We start from the raw sequence: 21208 nt of genomic DNA, 5'->3' as shown, positions 1-21208 counted from the left end.
GCAGCAATGCTAACCACTGAGCCACCATGCTATTCATCATGGGTCATAAGTCTGTGGATTTCCCAGAGGAGAATGAAAGAAGTGTTTCTGAACATTTTTAAAGCGGAGTTAGACAGATTCTCGACTGACAAGAGTCAAAGGCTTCAAGGGATAAAGAAGAAAGTAAAGGTGGAGCCACAATGAGCTCAACCACAAAATGATTAAATAGAGGAGCAAGCAGAAAAAGCTGAATAGTCTACTCCTGCATCCAAGCCAAATGCTTATACTTATGAAGTGACTTTAACAAGAATTAAACGTGCTTTACAGGACTGATTAGCCAAAATAAAGTTATTTGGTTTGATAATCAACTTTTTATGAAAAAGTGATAATATTTAAGGAGTCTTTTATAGGAGGTAATTAGAAAGGAAAAGTTTAGTGGGAATGGCATAGTTCTATGTCTTGGCAGCTGAAAGGATGCCAATGGTACGGCAAAACAGAAAGTGAGGCCAGAATTGGAGGAACACAAATTTTCGAGAGTTGCAGCACTGAAGGAGGTCTCAACTGGGGAGAGGAAATGCCATGAAGAGATTGTAATTCTTGGGTTTTTAATCTTTTTAAAAGAAATACAGATCGTTCTCTTATAAAGGATGACTCAGCAGCAGAATTTGGCTATAACATCGCTGAGCAATTAGGGAGCAGCATCTTCGAGAACGCATACCTCTGTTCACAATAGCACGATTCCAGTGATGATCGTTTTGCACACTTCGTTCTGCACACGTGCCAATGTCAGCTGCAGTCAGAGCATGAGGATACAATACTATACATTGAGCAGCTTCATCTCAAAATTTAAACTAACGAATGCTCACTGCTCCCCTCAGACTATTCTTGTATAATTCCTGTGTAAACCCTGTGTAATTCCTGCAGGACAGCATTATTCTTATATAGGAGAAAGTGAGGACTGCAGATGCTGGAGATCAGAGCTGAAAAATGTGTTGCTAGAAAAGCGCAGCAGGTCAGGCAGCATCCAAGGAGCAGGAGAATCGACGTTTCGGGCATAAACCCTTCTTCTTCAGGAAGGGCTTATGCCCAAAACGTCGATTCTCCTGCTCCTTGGGTGCTGCCTGACCTGCTGCGCTTTTCCAGCAACATATTATTCTTATATATACCATTTACCTTCCTTAATTTGTTCTGGTACCTGCATATCACACAATGTAAACCAACTCCCAAGAACCAGTTAAAAGACAATCAACCATAGCCATCCACTTCTGCAAACACAACTGCACCTGAAGGTGGTGATGATGGTGACACTCTGTCCCTGCATTAACAATAGTTTTGCAATATAACGTGTTCAATTTACTTTTGTTTAATTAATAAATATGATTTAAACCTTCACTCAGGCCGTGTTATATTTTTTGTCCGGCTTTGGGTATATTTTGAGTGATCGCAAGTGTTATTTTTTGCCGGTCTGCCCCTAACTCCACTTTTCCCAGAGAGGCCCCATTATTTCTACAAAGAAAGGTTGCACTGGAACGCAACTATGGCGTTGTAGAAGAACTATTTGCATTGCTATATCAAGCACCAAGTACAGGATCGATGGATGTACGGGACTTAGTGTGGGATAGAATACAAGTCAGAGTTCTGGATGATCTCAGATTTCTGCAGGATGACAGTCAAGAGAAAAACAAATGCAACAAAAATTCTTAAATTGTAATTGAAAATCCTCAGTTATTAAAATGTTTACATGATGTATCTTTTTAAAAAATCTTTAATCAGAGCCAAGTCCAAGATGGACAAGTTCCAGTAGAACAGTACCTCCAACGCTGCTCAAGATAATTCTCATAACATATACCAATACCAGTCTTCAATTTGGTAGAATTCCTGTTTTCACTAATAGGATAGTGCCCAAATACTGTACCATAAATAACTGTAGAAGTATAACACTAGTGATGATTTCCAGCATTCATACTCTGGAAGCCAAAAACTGACAACATAATTTGCACACTGCATTTATTTAAAGAGTGAATTTGCGACAACAACAACTAAACCAGAAAGTACTTCATATTAATAATGTACAAAACAGCTAGGATCTTATAGATTTATCTCAAGCTCACCAAGAGTGGAACTTAGTGAAATTATTAATATTAATATGCTAGCCCATCATAGTGGCTGTTTCCACAGTTATTTTGCAACTGAATATCCTTTACAGGCATTAGTTTTAAGTAATGAACAGAAATATAAGCCAGGACTAACATAATTAAGAGAGAGATTTATGTTGTCAGGTAACAACATAAATTGTCTAACAGAAAACCTAAGCTGCGACAACAATCAGCTGGCAAGCCAAGCTGTAGAAGAGAACAAACTAGGTCACCAGCAAACTTGATTCCCTCAATGTGCTGTAAACAATAATCCTCAATATCTTATCTTTAGAAAGAAGTAGCAAAAATGTGAGAATTCCCCTCTGCCTTCCGAATCTTAGACACAGCTGGACATCATGTTCTAGTTATTTCTCAGGAATATTTTTAATTTGATTGATGTATGTATCAAATTACTGATGCGGTGTTAATTAAATTGCCTAACAGTTTATATCCTCGGTGATGACTTGCTTTCAAGGCTTTGGCCGACTTGCTTGTCAACACAATCATAACGTATCAAAGTGCAGGAGGGATTGGCTATGAGCCAATTCTACTTTCAACATTAAGCAGTCTGAAGCTAGAAATTCACATCAGTGCTTCTCCATATAGCAATACAATAAACTATTTTTTTTTGTGCAGAGCTCTGAAGCAGATTTTTTTATATCAATATTATTTTGGTCATTTTCATATCAAATGGCCACTGAAAATATACAGAGGATGCTCCAACATTATAAATCAAGTGTACAATGTATCTTGACTTTGCACTTGTTGAAAACTACTGACATTTATGTACATGAAGTACTGCACACTCAAATTAATAACAAGGAAATTCAAATTCAGCTGGAAGTACACAGAAAAAGCCATTTTTAAACTGAAACTAAGTCCATGACCTGTGTGATCAAGACAACATGTCCATGAATTGTGAATTGCAATAAGTTGCTAGATACTTCACAAAAGTGACATTTTGCCCTCAACTGTCCTATGAATTTCATAACATGGCTGCATTTACTTTCCTATTAAAAACTATCTGCAGCAAGTTATTGATATTGCAAGCAATTCTTCAATAATATGGTAACTGGTAATGGCTACCAGGCTAGAAAGTGAATAATTTAAACTGAGGCATGTTTTTCCTTCAGGTAGAGGATTGTTGTTAATACCAAATTTGTATTTTAGAAGTCATTTTATTTTTTGCTCAGGCTCTTTTATTCTCTCTCTCACTAATCTCGTCAAGGTTTGCGTAAAGATTTGTAGCTCAGGTGCCGGTTATTGTAGTTGTGGGTATGTTCGCTGAGCTGGGAAGTTGATTTGAAGATGTTTCATCCCCAGCCTAGATAACGTCTTCAGTGCTTTGGAGCCTCCTGTGTAGCGCTGTTGTACGGTCTTCTGGAATTTATTTGGTTCAGTTTTTGCTGCTTCCAGTTATTCATTGTGGTGGCCTGTATATTGGGTCCAGGTCAATGCGCTTGTTGATAGTCCATGGATGATTGCCATGCTTCAAGAATTCTCTGGCTATCCTCAGTTTAGTTTGCCCTATGTTCATTATCTTGTCCCAGTTGGATTTGTGGTCCCTGTCATCTGTGTGTATGACTACTAGCTGTCCAGAGTAGCCATACACATAGATGACAGGGACCAGAAATTCGACTGGGACAACACAATGATCATAGGACAAGCTACATGGAGGACAGCCAGAGAATTCCTAGAAGCATGGAACTCATCCACGGACTCTATCAACAAGTGCATTGACCTGGACCCAATATACTGGCCACCACAACGAACAACTGGAACCAGCAGAAACTGAACCAAATAAATTCCAGAAGACGCAGTTACAGCAGCGCTTCACAGGAGGCTCCAAAGCATTGAAGGTGTCACCCAGACAGGGGTTGAAACATCTTCAAATCAACTTCCCAGCTCCGCAAACATATCCACAACTACAACATTCTAATTTCTCAGTTTCCATTTTTAATTAACCTGCTCTGAGATAATGTTCACCTATTTACATTTTATTCCCACCTTTCATTTTCTGCTTTATTCATATTTCAATCCTTCAATTTCATTCTGATATTGAACGCTCCTTGCCCTCATCCCACTTTCCAGATCACATTTGTGGTAACGTACAGGGCAAAACTGAAAACTGAAAAGGAGCAGGAAAGAGACTGAATAATTTATTGCTCAATTCCAGCAAATTTTAGGTCAAGAAAAATTATTTCCAATGGCAGGCTATGAAGAACTCAAAACTGTATCATTGCACAACACATGCAAGTAATTAGCTTCATGGCTTGTGTGAACAGCAATACCTCTGACAGAAATAACTGGCTGAATGTAATACCATTTCCAATTTTTAAGGCACTGTCCAGTCTTGTCTTGAGTGTTGGAGCTTACACAACAAATTAAATCGCACAAAATGTATTTATTACAGTTGCAGTTACATCATGTTTATGGTCATGTGCTCCATTAAATGGCACACAGATAATAGATTAATTCATATTATTAGAATCTCAATCCACTTTCAAGTTCAGATACATAAGCAAATAATGTCGACACGAATTAACTGTATTTAAAAATTCTGGAAACACTCTCACAGATCAATCATCATCTATGGAGAGAAACTTGTTTAATGCCAAGATGACCTTCATCAGAACTCTTCTGATGCAAGTATTTTGTTGCTTTATTTCAAGTTTCTAAGGAACCTTAATTCATGGATTCCTTTTAAAATACTTACCTTGATGTAAGTTTTACAATAATATAAATTAGTGTATTGATTGATCCTGGGAGACAAGAACCCTTCATGCAAACTCCAAAACAGGCAGTGCATCTGCAGGGTCCGGGAAAAGGTAGCCCAAACAATCTTAACAGCGCAGTTTCTCTAACAAAGTAGATTATGTCCTGGCAAGCAGAACTTTGTAGCAAGGACAAGATCAGTAGGAGGGGAGATTAGGATGAGATTGGTGGGTGTGATGCAGTTGTAGAAATGCAAACACGCTTCAGGTGGTGCTGCTGCTCATCCTAGCCCACAAAACATTCTACGAGAATTTTAAAAAATCATACTTTTGCCTGTCTGAAGATGGGTGTAAACATTACGGCCTTCTCTTTAGCAACGAGATGTTAGGCTTCCTCACCATTGAGGATGGGAACATTTGCAAAGCCTCCTCTCGTTAGTTCTTTAGTACATTCATGAGCGGATGTGACAGAACTGAAAAGTTGAACTCTGATCCATTGTGGAATTGCTTACTTCTGTCTATTGCTTGCTGCTGCTTAACATACAAGTTGCCCTACAATGCACTACATGAGGTTGACAGCTCTTTTTTAGGTATACCTGCTTTGGCTGCTGGCTGCTGGCGTGGCCTCCTGTACTTTGTACTCTTCATTGAACTAGGTTATTCCCGTGGCTTGATAAGGATGTATTCAGTTACAGATTGTAGTTGGATACCCTGTCTTGTGTTACAAGTTCTGTTCAAAATCTACCCATTTTGAGATGGTGGTTGTCCAATACAAAACAACGGAGCGTATGCACAAGGTTGTTGTTTTCACGAGGCTTATCAATGCTGTCAGGGACAGATGCATCTACTACAGAAAAACTGGAGAGCATAAGGTGAAGTAGGTTTTCCCACTTATCAGTACCCACAGCTACTACTACAAGTCCAATCTTGAAGCTGTGTCCTTTAGGACTTGGCCATATCAATCAATTTCGGTGCCACCAAGCCATTCTCATTGATAAACATTGAAGTATTCTGGTTGGGATATATTTTTGTGCCCTCACAACCTTTAGTGTGTCTCCAAATGGTATTTAACATGGAGTGAACTAATTCTCCAACTGACAGGGAGCGTGGTAGATGGTAATCAGCAGGATGTTGCACTGGACCCAGGGACAACGTTCAAGATTCCTAGGGCAAGTCTCCCCCAACTATACCACTGCTGCCATTCCTGGTAGATCTGTCTGGCTAGTGGGACAGAAAATATCCAGGATATCAAATTCTTACTATCCACAGGAGATTGGAGCATGAATCCCCCACAGATTACAAATTCCCTTTCTACCAGAAAGAACTGCACAATTTGTTGGGATCTGTCAATTAGCAGAGAGAAAAAAAAATTAGATCTGGGATCAACCTCACGAAGATCCACAGGTTGCCCAGTATGAGTGTAGTGGCTCCTGGGACAGTGTGTGTCGGGTATGATTTCATGATAATGATGTTAGGCTGCTGTTCAACTGGTCTTAGGGACATCTCTCCCATTTTGCCACATTGTTTGTCTAGTTTACTTCCTTTTCTTTCAGACTTTGTAGTTTTGATACAATTGAGTGGCTTGCTCAGTTAAAAGTCAATCATGTTAAAATGAATCTGGAGGCCAGATGGATTTTTACAACAATCGATAATGGTGTCATGGTCACCAGATTCACCACCTGTCACGGTGGAATTCAAACCCATCGCCTGTAAGCATTAGCCTGGATTACTAGTCATCATTCCAAACAATCCCTGTTTGCCTCCTCTAATTGTAAATTTAAACAGTTCAAAACCTTGCTTGCAATGGAATCTCTTACTGGTGAAAGAAAAATTTTGCATCATATTCAAAAATCTTTCAGCCAGAAAACGCTGTAACACATAGTTGCATTAATATTGTACCTTATCTTGTCCTGAAGTAGTTATAAAGGACTAAACATCCAACAAAAGAATGGATTTTCTTCTCTTCCTGTCTTGCTCTTCCATGTGATTGTAGTTAGTCTCTGCCTTTCTTTCCTTCTGTGCTTGTGAATGCTACTGCTGCTATGCCAGCATATTGACTGGTTGCAGCAACACAAAGGTAAAGTCGTGCACGCATTGGCCAACAATAACCCGACTTTTCTTTACAGGTATTTACATTTCCTCCTCTGAGATACCTCAAGTTATGCTTCATTTCATAAGCAGCTCCATACACGAAACTGTATGGGTGCAAGTGGGTTGTAATTTTCCTTTGATCAGCTTCTGATGAAGAGTGAAACAGTAACTAAAATTTTGTGAGGTACCCGTAGCTTGCTAGTTTTATGATTAATGATTTACAGAAGCAAATCTTTTAAAACAGTGCCTTATACTTGATTTTTCACAACAGACAAACAATCTGCACAACTTGAATCAACTCGTGACAATGGGTTAACGTTCATCACTGGATTTACTAACAGCTACCCTATTTACTTAACTGCTACTTAGATGAAGATCACTCTGGTCTGTGCTGCAATAGTAATTGTATGGGCATCTGGGATTTTCCTTTCATGATGCAAGCGGTATAGAGCTATCTTATCACAGATAAGTGCAGTATTGAACTACATATTGATCAATGTGTGATTAATCAATAACATGGCCCTGGAATTGAATAACTATGTTAAACGTGAAAGGGTTCAGAAAATATTTACAAGCATGTTGCTGGGATTGGAGGGTTTGAGGTATAGGGAGAGTTTGAGGTACAGGGAGAGACTGAATAGGCTAGGGCTTTTTTCCCTGGAGTGGAGGCTGAAGAGTGACCTTACAGTGGCTTATAAAATCACAAGGGGCATGGGTACACTGAATAGCCAAGGTCTCTTTTGTAGAGTAAGGAACTGCAAAACTGGAGGCCATAGGTTTAAAGTGAGAGGAAAAAGAATTTAAAAGGGACCTGAGGGGCAACTTTTTCACACAGAGGGTGGTGCATGTATGCAACGAGCAGCCAGAAATTGTGGCTGTTACAAATACAACATTTAAAGGGCATCTGGGTGGGTACATGAATAGGAAGGTTTAGGGGGATATCGGCCAAATGCTGACAAACAGGTCTGGATCAGTTTAGGATATCTGGTCAGCATGAACGAGTTGGACCGAAGGGTCTGTGTCTGTGCCTGTGCCTTATAATTAACAACCTAGCTACTTAAATTTTCACTTTTAACCCAATTTTCACAACCATCTCCTGGTCTCATATCAGTTCCCTGTGTTGTACCTTTCACAATCCTGTCTGACTGTCACTACCCAGATTTTAATAGATTGGAGTAAATCAAGTGGAACACCCCAAGGACTTGTTCCTGCTCTGCACACATCTGTTGGGTTGGAAGCTAAAGAAGCAGAATTCTAAATTGTACAAGTCCTAATGAAGGATTTCTGCCCGAAAAGTCTATTCTCCTGTGCCTTGGATGCTGCTTGATCTGCTGTGGTTTTCCAGTGCCACACTTTTCGATTCTTGACTCTTAACAGTCCTCTGGGCATTTAGGCTTGGCCAACGACACACATTTTAAAAAAGCATCCATAATTGACATTCTGAAATAACCCCTTGGCATTGGTCTTACAATAGCAGTTTACTGATCTCTTTCCCAACACTACATTTGTGTTCTATACCCAGTTGCAACACTGTGCAATTTCAGTCTCAATTCTTTTGAATGTGTGCTTTGGATTTTTGTCACGTATTAGTTATATGGTAACACTTCTGTAACTTCACAAGTTTTTTGTGCTAGAGATGCCACACAAATGCAAGTTATTGCTTTAAAGTAATATACACACACATAACATTGATCACATATTGTACAAAATATTACTACAAAGGTTGCCGATTTCAGGATGTGTGAAAGAATGCAATTACCAAGTAAAGGTACTTTTTGTCCATGTTCTTGCCTTGCCTCATCAATAACTCCTTTGCATACAATCTATTTTGCACATTAGAGTTTTAGAATAAGAGCAAGTTTATTGAGTCTTCAAGTATTAATGAGTTAGAAATTCCCAAATCACTACTTATTCCAAATTGTGTCACTGTAATGAGCTGTCATTTGTTTCTCTCTCGTCCACCAGTTATGTTAACAGGTGCAGATACCGCTTTCATTTCAAAATAGATTTGTGCAGAACTTATTTATTATTCCTCCATAAAGCTCCACTCCAGTCTCATTTTCAACTTTCAGTCAAATCCAATCAACTTTTTTCTTTGTAATGGAGCAGTATCTGGTTTATACAAGCGTGCACATTCTTCATCCTTTTTCTCAAAATGCTAATTTGTATTTGCAATCCATGAGTTTGTAAATACTGTTCAAATTCACAAATGCTGCCTTAATTTCCAGTAATTTACATTGACTAATACTTGTACAGCTTATTATGATGTGCTGGTACAATGTAATGTTTCATGTGCTACTATTAATTCTTACTATTCAGACTTTCAAGAAAGCTTCTTTGAGATCAGTGCAAAAGTGTATTATCATGAGCACTTGCTCTCTTTTCAACCAAAAAAGTCTCACTGTTCCTGTGCTCATTTGACCTACATAGATACCTGCTGCACCAAAGGATTGATTTCAACTCTATAAGGGGCCTCATTCCTCCTTGTAACTTACTCCAGCCCTAAAACAATCAACAATTGCTTCATTTCCCCAATTTTCAGTCTCCTATTGGCATCCATGCCTGCAGTCGCCTAGTCCATTTCACCTGGAAACTCCCCCTCAACTTTTTCCTTATACAAGATACTGCTTAAAGCCTTCCTTTTTTTGGCTGTTAAATTTTGTATGACTGTACTGCTCTGAAGCATTTTAGGATACTTTAGTACAATAAAGATATCTTATAAATGCAGGCTATGTGCAAAGTAGGTATAGCACAGCTCGCCAGGGTCAATACAAAAACACCTATATGGATAAGTGTTCACAAACATTCCTAGTTATAATTATACTACCATTGATATAATTCAGTTGCCTAGACCCTAAGCTTGAGAATTCCATATAGACACAGCTATGTCTGTCTACTTTACTCCTTTCAAACAGACCTTAAAGTCTATCCATATGACCAAGATTTTGGCCATCCAAATTCATATTGCCTTATGTGGGTGAATACTATACTGTGTTTCGTAATGTGCTTTGGAATAGATCATTGTAATAAATATATTACAGTTTCTAGTCTCTTCAACTGACAAACAATTCCATGTCTTAGGCTGTAGGTCATGAATCAGTTTTAACCAGTAAAATTACACAGAATTTCAATTGTCACTAGATTATGTTAAAAATACTGATTTTTTAACCAACATGTTCAACCCATTTTATGTATAGAATCTCAAAAATGATAAATTTGGAACCTGGAGTGCATCTATTAGAAAATACCTGCAAACAAATATGTATACTGGTGACTGATTCCACTAGCTTCACATAATCCAATTGCAAAGATGTCAGTTTTGACTCAGGTGTAACACTCTCACTCGAGTCGAGGGTTGTAGGTCCAGGTCCCAATCTAGAGACTTGAACATAATCTAGATTGACACACTCAGTATATTACTGAGAAAATGCTACACCTTGGGAGGTGCCATCTTTCTGATGAAGGTGGTGAAATAAGACTCCATCCGTCCCATAGGATAGATGCAAAATGGACTCTGCATTCACTAAAGCAACAGCAAATACAGAGTCATAGATATGCACAGCATGGAAACAGATCCTTCGGTCCAACCCGTCCATGCTGACCGGATATCTCAACCCAATCTAGTCCCACCTGCCAGCACCTTCCAAACCCTTCCTATTCATATACCCATTCAAATGCCTTGTAAATGATGCAATTGTTCCAGCCTCCACCACATCCTCTGGCAGCTCATTCCATACATGTACCACACTGTGTGAAAACGTTGCCCCATAGGTCTCTTTTATATCTTTCCTCTCTCACCCTAAACCTATGCCCTCTAGTTCTGGACTCCCCGACCCCAGGGAAAATACTTTGCCTATTTACCCTATCCATGCCCCTCAATTTTGTAAACCCCTCAGCCTCCGACGCTCCAGGCAACACAGCCCCAGCCTGATCAGTCTCTCCCTATAGCTCAAATCCTCCAACCCTGACAACATCCCTGTAAATCTTTTATGAACCCTTTCAAGTTTCACAATATCTTTCCGATAGGAAGGAGACCAGAATTGCACGCAATATTCCAATAGTAGCCTAACCAATGTCCTGTACAGCCACATCATGACCCCATAACTCCTGTACTCAATACTCTGACTAATAAAGGAAAGCATACCAAATGCTTTCACTATCCTATCTACCTGCGACTCCACTTTCAAGGAGCTATGAACTTGCACTCCAAGGTCTCTTTGTTCAGCAACACTCCCTCAGACCTTACCATTAAGTGTATAAGTCCTGCTAAGATTTGCTTTCCCAAAATGCAGCACCTCGCATTTGTCTGAATTAAACTCCATCTGCCACTTCTCAGCCCATTGGCCCATCTGGTCCTGATCCTGTTGTAATCTGAGATAACCCTCTTCGCTGTCCACTACACCTCCAATTTTGGTGTCATCTGCAAACTTACTAACTGTACCTCTTATGCTCGCATCCAAATCATTTATGTAAATGACAAAAAGTAGAGAACCCAGCACAGATCCTTGTGGCACTCCACTGGTCACAGGCCTCCAGTCTGAAGTCCACCACCACCCTCTGTCTTCTACCTTTGAGCCAGTTCTTTATCCAAATGGCTAGTTCTTCCTGTATTCCAAGAGATCTAACCTTGCTAATCAGTGTCCCATGGGGAGCCTTGTCGAATGCCTTACTGAAGTCCATATAGATCACATCTACCGCTCTGCCCTCATCAATCCTCTTTGTTACTTCAAAAAACTCAATCAAGTTTGAGACATGATTTTCCACGCACAAAATCATGTTGACTATCCCTAATCATTCCTTGTCTTTCCAAATACATTCCTCAGGATTCCCTCCAACAACTTGCCCACCACCGACATCAGGCTCATTGGTCTATAGTTTCCTGGCTTGTCCTTACCACTCTTCTTAAACAGTGGCATGTTAGCTAACCTCCAGGCTTCCGCACCTCACCTGTGACTATCGATGATACAAATATCTCAGCAAGAGGCCCAGCAATCACTTCTCTAGCTTCCCACAGAGTTCTAGGGTATACCTGATCAGGTCCTGTGGATTTATCCACTTTTACACCTTTCAAGATATCCAGCACCTCCTCCTCTGTGATATGGACATTTTGCAAGGAACCTCGATTGTCCGACATTTGATTATCCGAATATTAGAATATCCGGCAAGATCACTAGGTCTTGATGTCTGGCTAAACTATGCTATCTGGCATTTGATTAACCGAACAAAATACTCCCTGCCCGTGTCCTTCAGATAATTGAGATTCCTCTGTCTATTTTAATGGTGACTTATTTGTTGTAAAGAGCATGGCGATCACCATTAATAATCCAATCACAGAACTGACTTCCATCTCTGCCATGCATGGGCTTTGAAGGTCCATGCAGCTGATACAAAGATTAGAAGAAACGCTGTTTGGGATATCCCAAGAACTCAACAAGATACTATTGGGTTGCAGTCTATAAGGTCTATGCAATTTGCTGCTCACAATGTGCAAGACCAAATGCAGACCAGGTGACCACTTTGCAGAACGCCTCCGCTCTACCTTGGAAGAATGATCCCAACCTTCCAGTCCCTTGCCATTTCAATAACCACCTTGCTCCCATGCTAAGAAATGTGCTTAGGCCTGTTGCCATATTCTAATGAAGCACAGCACAAGCTTGAGGAATAACATGCCATTTTTTTTACAGAGTACTTTCTCATCACATGTAGTGACCAAGGCAATAGTTAAACCAAGAGTATCACTAGAGGTCACAGTAAAACTGCAATCAGATGATGGCAAAGCTTAAATGTTATTTAAGGGTTAGGATAGTTCAAAAAGATGAGTTTGGAATGTCCTTGTTTCTAGAAGGACTCTCAGAAATATTCTTGTGCTACTTATATGCTCCTAAGGTTCATAAACGAGAATGGGCAGATAAACATTCAACAATAAGAGTGTTTCAAGTGAGAGGTGAAGGATTGATTTTGGCGCCTTTGTCAGGTTAACTCTAGAAAGCAAAATTCAGCGGTTCACACAAATTAGTTATTAGGGCTTGAAAAGTGACTCACCTAATAAATACTTTTGATGGCAGGAAGTAAAATCAGTTATGTCAAAGAAACATGCTGAACAAGTACCACTGTAAGAAAAAGGATAAGGAGGAACAAGGACATCAGGTGGTAAGAGTAGTGGAAAATGACAGAGAGAATAAGAGTGAGGTGGAAGGACAAGTAAATAGTTATCAAAAATAATCTCCTACAGTTTGATTAGCTTATCCAGAAATATTAGGACAGCTGGAGTTGTGTGTGTAGTTTTGGTCACTGTTTTAGAGAAAAGAGATGATTGCACTGAAGGGTGCAGAGAAGATTCATTGGGTGGTCTGATTGAGGTGTACAAGACTATGAGGGACACAGTCAGAATGGATAAGGAGCAGTCATTCCCCTTAATTGAAGAGGCAGCCACAAGGGTTCTAGGTAAGGGACAGATGTTTTTTTGGGGGGGGCGGAAAGAAGAGCGGACAGAAAGAGGAGAAGGTGCGTGTTACCCAGAGGGTGGTGACAGTCTGGAATGTGCTGCCTTGGAGGGAGATGGAGGCGAGTTGCCTCACATCCTTCAAAACCTGGATGAACACTTGGCATGTCACAACATTCAAAGGTATGGATCAGGTACTGGTAAATAGGATCAGATTAAAGATTGGGTAATTCTTACTTGTCAGCGCAGACTCAACGGGCTGAAGGTCCTCTTCTGCACTGTATGATTCTATGATTCAGTTAGATATTGTGCTCTTATATTTAGAGAAAGGACAATGAGAGGATCATATGAGACTACTGAGTAAGTATAAGGTAATCAGCAGAGATACAACTGGATTTACTCCACCTGCCAGACATGATATTGATGTAGGAGAGTCAGGACTGATACAAAAAGCACATTCAGCTACAGTCAGAGATTCAGGACATGACTGAACTTGTTGAACCATCTAGAGCTCACGAAGTGTTAGCTCCAAAACCAGATGGATTATTATAGACTCTACATAGGTTATAGAAAGGTAAATGCTGTAACAAAGACAGATTTGTACCTGATTACACCGATAAGGTTGGCTATGCCTCTTCCCTTTCGAAGACCAATCTTTTCAAAGGGTGCTGTTGAGCGTACTCACAACTAGGGCTAAATAAGTATTCACTTGTGTAACTCCAAACAGTTTGTACCAATGTTGAGTAATCAAATTTGTGTTAAACAATGGTCCAGCTACATTTGAGGGGCTTATGAATGAAGTCATAGTTGAGATTTGTTTATTGCGGTATTTCTTAATAAAATGCACACGGGACAAGCAGAAATCTTGTTTAAGCAGTTACAGTTGGCTGGTTCAGTAATAAATTTAGCTAAGTGAATTTGGAAAAGCAAGACTAACTTACTTAGGACATCCCGCAGGACAAGAAAAAAATGCGAACCATGACAGTGAAAATGAAGGCACCAGTAAAATTCCCCAGTTATAAAACTAAATGAAAAAGCATGAGATTTTTTTTTAAAATTGTGAATTTTACCACAAACATATAGTTTTCTACTGAAATTGTGCATCTTTAAAATGTGTTAAAGAAGCATGCAAAAGTGATATGATCATCTGAATGCCAAACTGCCTTCAAGAAGCTGAAAGCAACCCTCAGTAAAGACGACAGTGTTGACTGTCACTAATTTTTCTGGATCTTTCAAAATGGTGGTTGATGCTAGTGACGTGTGGTAAGTCAAGTGTTGCTGCAGCATGAAGAATTGGGAATAGAAAACGCCAGTGGATTACTTCTCTAAGAAACTAAACCTGTCTCAAAAGTAGTCAGTTAACTTTGAGACAGTTTGGGACTGTTGTTGGTTCTTCAACACTTTGGAATCTATATCCAACACACGAACAAGGAACTACAAATTACATTGATCATAAATCATTAACCTTCGTTGAAAAGTTCAAAACTCAGAACATGAGACTATTCAAGATTTGGAGATGCCGGTGTTGGAGTGGGGTATACAAAATTAAAAATCACAAACACTAGGTTATAGTCCAACAGGTTTAATTGGAAGCACCCTAGCTTTTGGAGTGCTGCTCCTTCATTAGGTGGTTCATCAAAAGCTAGTGTGCTTCCAATTAAACCTGTTGGACTATAACCTGGTGTTGTGAGACCATTCAATGGAGTCTGTCCGGTGGAAGACATTGGAATAAGTTAAAGATTTAGGCAATGCTAACAATATATAAAAAGGAGGAAGAATAGAGATGCAAATTATGTTGTGTTGTTTGGTGTTCTCATATTCTGTAGTGTTATTTCATTTTGTTTTAAAAGGATGGAAGCATATGGAAACTAGTTTTTATTTTTCTGTAGATTTTCTTTGTGGACTGAAATTGTAAAGAAATAGTTTGAAAAACCAATGACTATTGAAGGATTGCAGTTCTTCTTAAAAGCACGTAACCTAACATTTATTCTAAATACCGTTCACATAGATGTTTGTTCAAAGACTAGTGGAAGCCTGGTTTGCACATGAGCTCAAATCAATGTGCTCAACTGGAGTTTTAGCAAATGGCAAGTAGCTGATTGATAACTGATCAGTAGCTCACAGACCAGTGAGAAAGGTCTTTTGCCTACCAACAATTGGGTGATTGGCTCCCATGTAACTGAACAGCTTAGTTTTGTGAACATTCCGGCAGAAACCTTTGACCTCTGGCAGAGGAGAGTTTTTACTCTGCAGTAAAATGTACCTCAAATCTGAAGATTTCCAGTCTATTTCCCCTTTCCAATTGCTGTAAACAGTAACTTTTAATGACTAAGTTTAAGACCTTTCATTGTGAACCAGACACCCTATGCCTCCTGTAAACAAGTGAAAGTACCTGGAGAAGGAAGACCAAGCAGCAGTGTTCTGATCAGCAATGGGATCATCCCAGCAAACCCCTACAGATAGAAATCATCGAATGATCTTCCAAGTCTTTCCGTCCACCCAAAACACCCATTATTTTCCTGTGGCTTCCTGTGTACACAAAGGGAGTGTTTTTAAAGGGGCTAGAATTTTAACTCACAGACTTTATGTCCACAGTTCATAATTATTTCTCTGTAGTTCAGATCTATTTATGTATAGCCAATAGCAATCCTTGTTAAGTGTTTTGTATCAACGAGTTAAAAGACAAGCAGATTGGAGAATTCAGTGTACTTTTCAAGATCTTTAACTTTTGTGATGACTCGGGAATAGTAGGCCTTGATTTCCAGGTCACCAGCCCAGCGAGGCATAAATGTGCTCAAGGTTGCTGTTAGGAAAAGGATCCAAAAGCTATAGCACACAGTGATTGAAAGTTCATCACCAATGGTGCCAGAAAATTGCAGAAGTACATAAGGTGCCAGGGTCAATGCTCCCTCTAAATTGTTCAGGGAGCAATTGAGCGATAACCCAGAATATACGTAGTGCAACTAAGAAATCATGCACAACATAAAACATTAATAGGAACATAGGATACACTCTCAATAGGATTACATCCAATCTGTGGCCTACCTGCTTTGATTAAGAGCTTGGTGAAGATACAGTTGAAATACTGTGACCAGTTTTGAAATCTACACATACTGGAGGTTAATAAAGACGCCACAGAAAATTCAGAGGAGGATCATTTGGTCAATACCTAATTTAGTGACCCTTTGTTACCCGAATGAGTTAAAAGGGCAGTAATTTTGCACTTTGAAATTGCAGACTTTAAAGAGATTTAATTCGGAGCTTTAAAATAATGGGAGATTAGACTCGGTCCAAGAGGACAAGCAACTAGGTTGATAGGTTAGAAGACACTGGGGGAGATAAGCGCTTATTTCAAAACTATGTAACTCGTTTAGATTTTAAGCACTTCTGTTTCAGAGTCATTGACATGAACTACTTCATCCTCAATTAAGAACCTCTTGTACTCTTAACTTGTACGTTTTTTTCAACTTTTGTATTTACTTTAAATTTTGTGGTGGTAAATCTAACAAGCTTTTTATTTGGTCGAATTCATAATGCATTGCAATTTTTATTGCATTCTCAGCCTAACTATAGTGGTGTCAACAAATGCATCAATGTTTTGCAGATTTGGTTTCAATTGATAAAAGGTTAGACAGCAAGGTCCAAGCAATGGTCCCCAGAGACTATTCATATTTTTACAGGTACACTGATTACTACATTTATTACAATTTATCTCAGCCCATGTTGTACAGTGTGTACCTACGAATTTTATATCCTGAATGGTGAGAAAACTGGGAAATGTTCACATTCAAAAGAATTTAGTTGTCCTTTATACACATAGCAATTAACATGCAAGTACAGCAATCAACTACAAAACAAAAATGGCATGTTAGATTTAATTACAAAGGGGTTAGAGCACAACAGGAAGCCAATTCACTGCAATCATACTCGTTGGTGAGACTACATCTGGTGGACTGGGCTCTGTTTTGGTTTCCTCAAAGGAAAGACATTGCATTCCTTCGAGGGAAACAACAAATAATTACTAATGCCAAAGGGTCCTGGGATGAGGGGATTGTCTGGAAAAGAGATTGATTAGACTTGGTTTTTATACCCTGAGGTCAGGAAAAATGACGTGATCTTATTGAATGAAAAAATCGTTAGGGCACTTGACAGATTAGATGCTGAGAAAATTATTCCGGGACTTTGGAATCTACAACACAAGATTACACTCTCTCAATAATGGGTCGCCTATTTAGGAGAGAGACAAGGATGAACTTCTTCACCCAAACTTTCGAATCCATTACCCCAAACTCATTGAATATATTCAAGGCTGAGTGTTGATTTCAGGAATTAAAACAAATGGGAATATGTCTAAAGGCAGAATAGGTTTGAAGAGCCGCATGGTCTACACCAATTCCTATTTCTTATTCTATAATGTTACATTAAAACAATGTTCAGCAATCACTTCAGGGATTTGGATTTAAATCTAGTATAGATTAATGTGAAGATTAATGTTTTAAATTTTCTGTTCCATCTCATAGTTGCAAGCTCACAGAACAGCCCTGCCATATTACGATAACTTTTCAAAGGCTGGCTTATGTGAGAAGTGAAATGTCACAGTTCAGATCATCCTTCAGGAAGTTATGGCAGTACAACATGTAGTTTACTCTCTACCTAATCTGGAGTTTGCACGTTCCCCCCGTGTCTGCGTGGGTTTCCTCCGGGTGGTCCGGTTTCCTCCCACAGTCCAAAGATGTGCAGGTCAGGTGAATTGGCTATGCTAAATTGCCCGTAGTGTTAGATAAGGGGGTAAATGTAGGGGTATGGGTGGATTGCGCTTCGGCGGGATGGTGTGGGCTTGTTGGGCCGAAGGGCCTGTTTCCACACTGTAAGTAATCTAATCTAATCTAATCAAAATCAATCAATGCATAGTCAACATACATTGTACTGAAGGAAAGAGAGACTGCAATGAGATATTAGACCAGATTCATTCCATTCTCTGCCCATTGCAACATTTTACTGAACGTCAAATTATGCAGTGAGATCAAAAGTGCAGTCATTTAATGGACTGCAGATTTTTTTAGTGAAATGACGTGCAAATTTTATGGCAATTGCTACAAGGAATGAGGCTACCGTGACGACATTGTCCACACAGCATGCGAGCTACCCAAAATCAGCAATATGTAACACTAATACCATAAGAGGAAACAATTTTGAACAAGTTATTAACACTGGATATCTGATCATTTAACATGGTCTATACATACTCAGACTTTTGAGGGAGGATGTGGGTGTGGGAAAGGAACAAATAGGGCTAAAGTAAAAGTATTAATAAATTAATAGAACAAATAGGACTAAGTCAAACTCAAGTTCCTACCACCTCAAGTGAAGGAAATAAAATGCACTCCTCTCTACTACAGATAGGACACAAAGTGCATTTTGCAAAGAATATTTTGGAGCCCCACTAAAAAAATGCAGACCACATAGAAACTAAACATTTGAAATGTTTTTCAACTTTAACTGCACTAGCAACAAGGTGGCATTGTAATTTCATAAAGACAACATAAATCATACAGAGTTTCCAAATAATTAGAAGTTTAGTTTTGAACAATGGAAGAATGCCACATTTCCACCATTCATTCCATGATTTCACAACCACCGACTATGGGACACAAGGAGCATTTTGTCTGTTTTAAAACTTACCTGATCTAAATGCCAAAGTTACAAATGGCATCTTTCTCTACTTTTAATCATATACATTTCCTGAGTGAGTGATAAGGATGTACTTGTTGCGAAAAGTGACATCATTGTGCAGTGAATAGATTTATTTAAATAATGAGAGAGGATGACGAGCAAGTTGCACCCCATCCCTGCATGACATAGCAAAGACGAACACGAGGACCACCTTGGCAAGCGTATAAAAACTGCTTCTTCAAATAAAGAAATAAGTAGCTTTAACCAGAGCATACCTCTCCGTGCCTGACAACTGTAACAAAAAGAAAAAATAACAGGTATGCACGAAACATTTAACCATTGAACGACCGTGTTGAACAGGCTAGTTGCCTGCTCATTGTAATCCCTTCATGCTGCATGATTAAAACACAACAGCTGCATTATGAACAATGATTTAAAGACTAACCCTCCACTTCGCTGGATCCTGTTGGCCTCCTTCCTGAACAACCGACAGCACTGAGCCCAGCAGTTCCCCATGGCACATGCTCTTCGGTCAGCAATAAGACACTGGGCTAGAAGGAAGTGGGAGCCCACATCCATAAGACAAGCCCATCCGGCCGGAGTTTACAATAAACCGGACTCAGCAGCAGAAACAGCGGCAGACAGCTACCAGCTGCTGCAAACCCCAGGACTCCGGCACGCGCCTGCCCATCACCAACTCGCGCAGCGTCTTCCGGCAATCCCGGGACACCGGCGGCTGACGTGACAGCGCCCCACACGACGCAACCGCGTTGCCCTCGCCGGCGACTGTGCCACCGCCTCCTCCAGACCGCAGAGGGCGCTGCCACCCTCCTCCCCGCTTCGTCCTGGTCCGTCCAGAGCTTCCTCCCCGGCTCCACACCTCCCTCTGGTGGCAGTGTGTAGTAGCACAACCAGCGCGGGTTGGTTGATAGCCACGTGTATCGAAGTACAGTGAAAAACTTTGTTTTGGAACAGGACAGGCAGATGATGGTAGGCAAGGGCGTACACAACAAAAAGACTTCAACAGAGGCATACAGGTTACATTGCACAGGGTGTATGCTAGGCGACACCAATGTTAGCAAGATCAGCATTATTTGAAGTTAGTGAGTCCATACATCAGTCTAATAACAGCCAGGAAGAACTGTTCCTGAACCTACTGGTGCATGTGTTCAAGCCTCTGTCTGATGCCTGATGGAAGAGGTTGTAGGAGATCATTACCAGGGTGGGATGCTGTTGGCAGCCTTTCCATGGCAGCGAGCCATGCAAATAGAGTCCATGGATGAAAGGTTGGCTTCCGTGATGGTCTGGGCTGTGTGCACCACCTTCTGTAGATTCTTACAGGCCCCCATGTATTGGAGCTCGTGCACTTCATTACAGCTTCTGATCCATCAAGGAAAGATGCTGCAGCTGCTGTGAAGGAGGCATATTGAATCTAATCCCTCAGCAGACCCCCTCCCACCCCATATCCTTTTAGCCACTAGATCTATTTCTATCTCCTTCTTGAAAACACACAATGTTTTGGTCTCAACCACTTTCTGTGGTGCTGAACTCTAGACTCTGGGTGGAGCAATTTCTCTTCATCTCATTCTAATTAAAATGTTTACCTGTTATCCTTAAACTATGATCTCTTGTTCTGGACTCCTCCCCTATCTGCAACATTCTTTCTGCATCTCACCTGTCTACTGCTGTTCAAATTTTATAGGTTTCTATAAGATCACCTTCATTATTCTAAACTCCAGTGAATACAAAATAAAAAGCAAAAGAACTGTGGATGCTGGAAATCAGAAGCAAAAATTGCATTTGCTAGAAAAACTCAGCAGGTCTGACAGCATCTGTGGAGAGAAATCAATTTTGAGGAAAGGTCACTGGATCCGAAAAGTTAACTCTGATTTCTCTCCACAGATGCTGCCAGACCTGCTGAACTTTTCCAGCAATTTCTATTTATGCTTCCAGTGAATACAACTGCTTCCAACTGTCTCAGTCTCTCCTCATACATCAGTCTTGCCATCCCAGGAATCAATGTGGTAAACCTTCGCTGTCTTCCTTCTATAGCAAGAACATCCGTTCTCAGATGAGGAGACTAGAACTGTACATAATAATCTAGGTATAGGCTCACCAATGCTCTGTATGATTGCAGCAAGATATCCTTGAGTCCTCTCACTCTGAAGGCCAAT

At 40.0% G+C, this 21208-nt stretch overlaps 1 protein-coding gene across 2 annotated transcripts in view; it reads right to left on the bottom strand.

Annotated features, from left to right (window-relative positions):
- ap1ar (adaptor related protein complex 1 associated regulatory protein) overlaps positions 1-19755 on the bottom strand; it is a 120943-nt gene extending 101188 nt beyond the window's left edge. Inside the window, exon 1 of one of the 2 annotated variants that reach the window (XM_072583512.1) lies at positions 19480-19755. In XM_072583512.1, coding sequence (XP_072439613.1) covers positions 19480-19613 — 134 coding nt within the window. In that variant the 5' untranslated portion in view covers positions 19614-19755. The remainder of the gene's footprint in view (positions 1-19479) is intronic. The other variant, XM_072583418.1, reaches the window with a different exon arrangement.
- Between the last annotated feature and the right edge of the window lie 1453 nt (positions 19756-21208).

The sequence above is a fragment of the Chiloscyllium punctatum genome, chromosome 1, assembly GCF_047496795.1.
Source record: "Chiloscyllium punctatum isolate Juve2018m chromosome 1, sChiPun1.3, whole genome shotgun sequence".
Taxonomy (NCBI): domain Eukaryota; kingdom Metazoa; phylum Chordata; class Chondrichthyes; order Orectolobiformes; family Hemiscylliidae; genus Chiloscyllium; species Chiloscyllium punctatum.
Note: the sequence above shows the minus strand (reverse complement) of the source record. Positions and strands in the feature narration are given on the sequence as shown.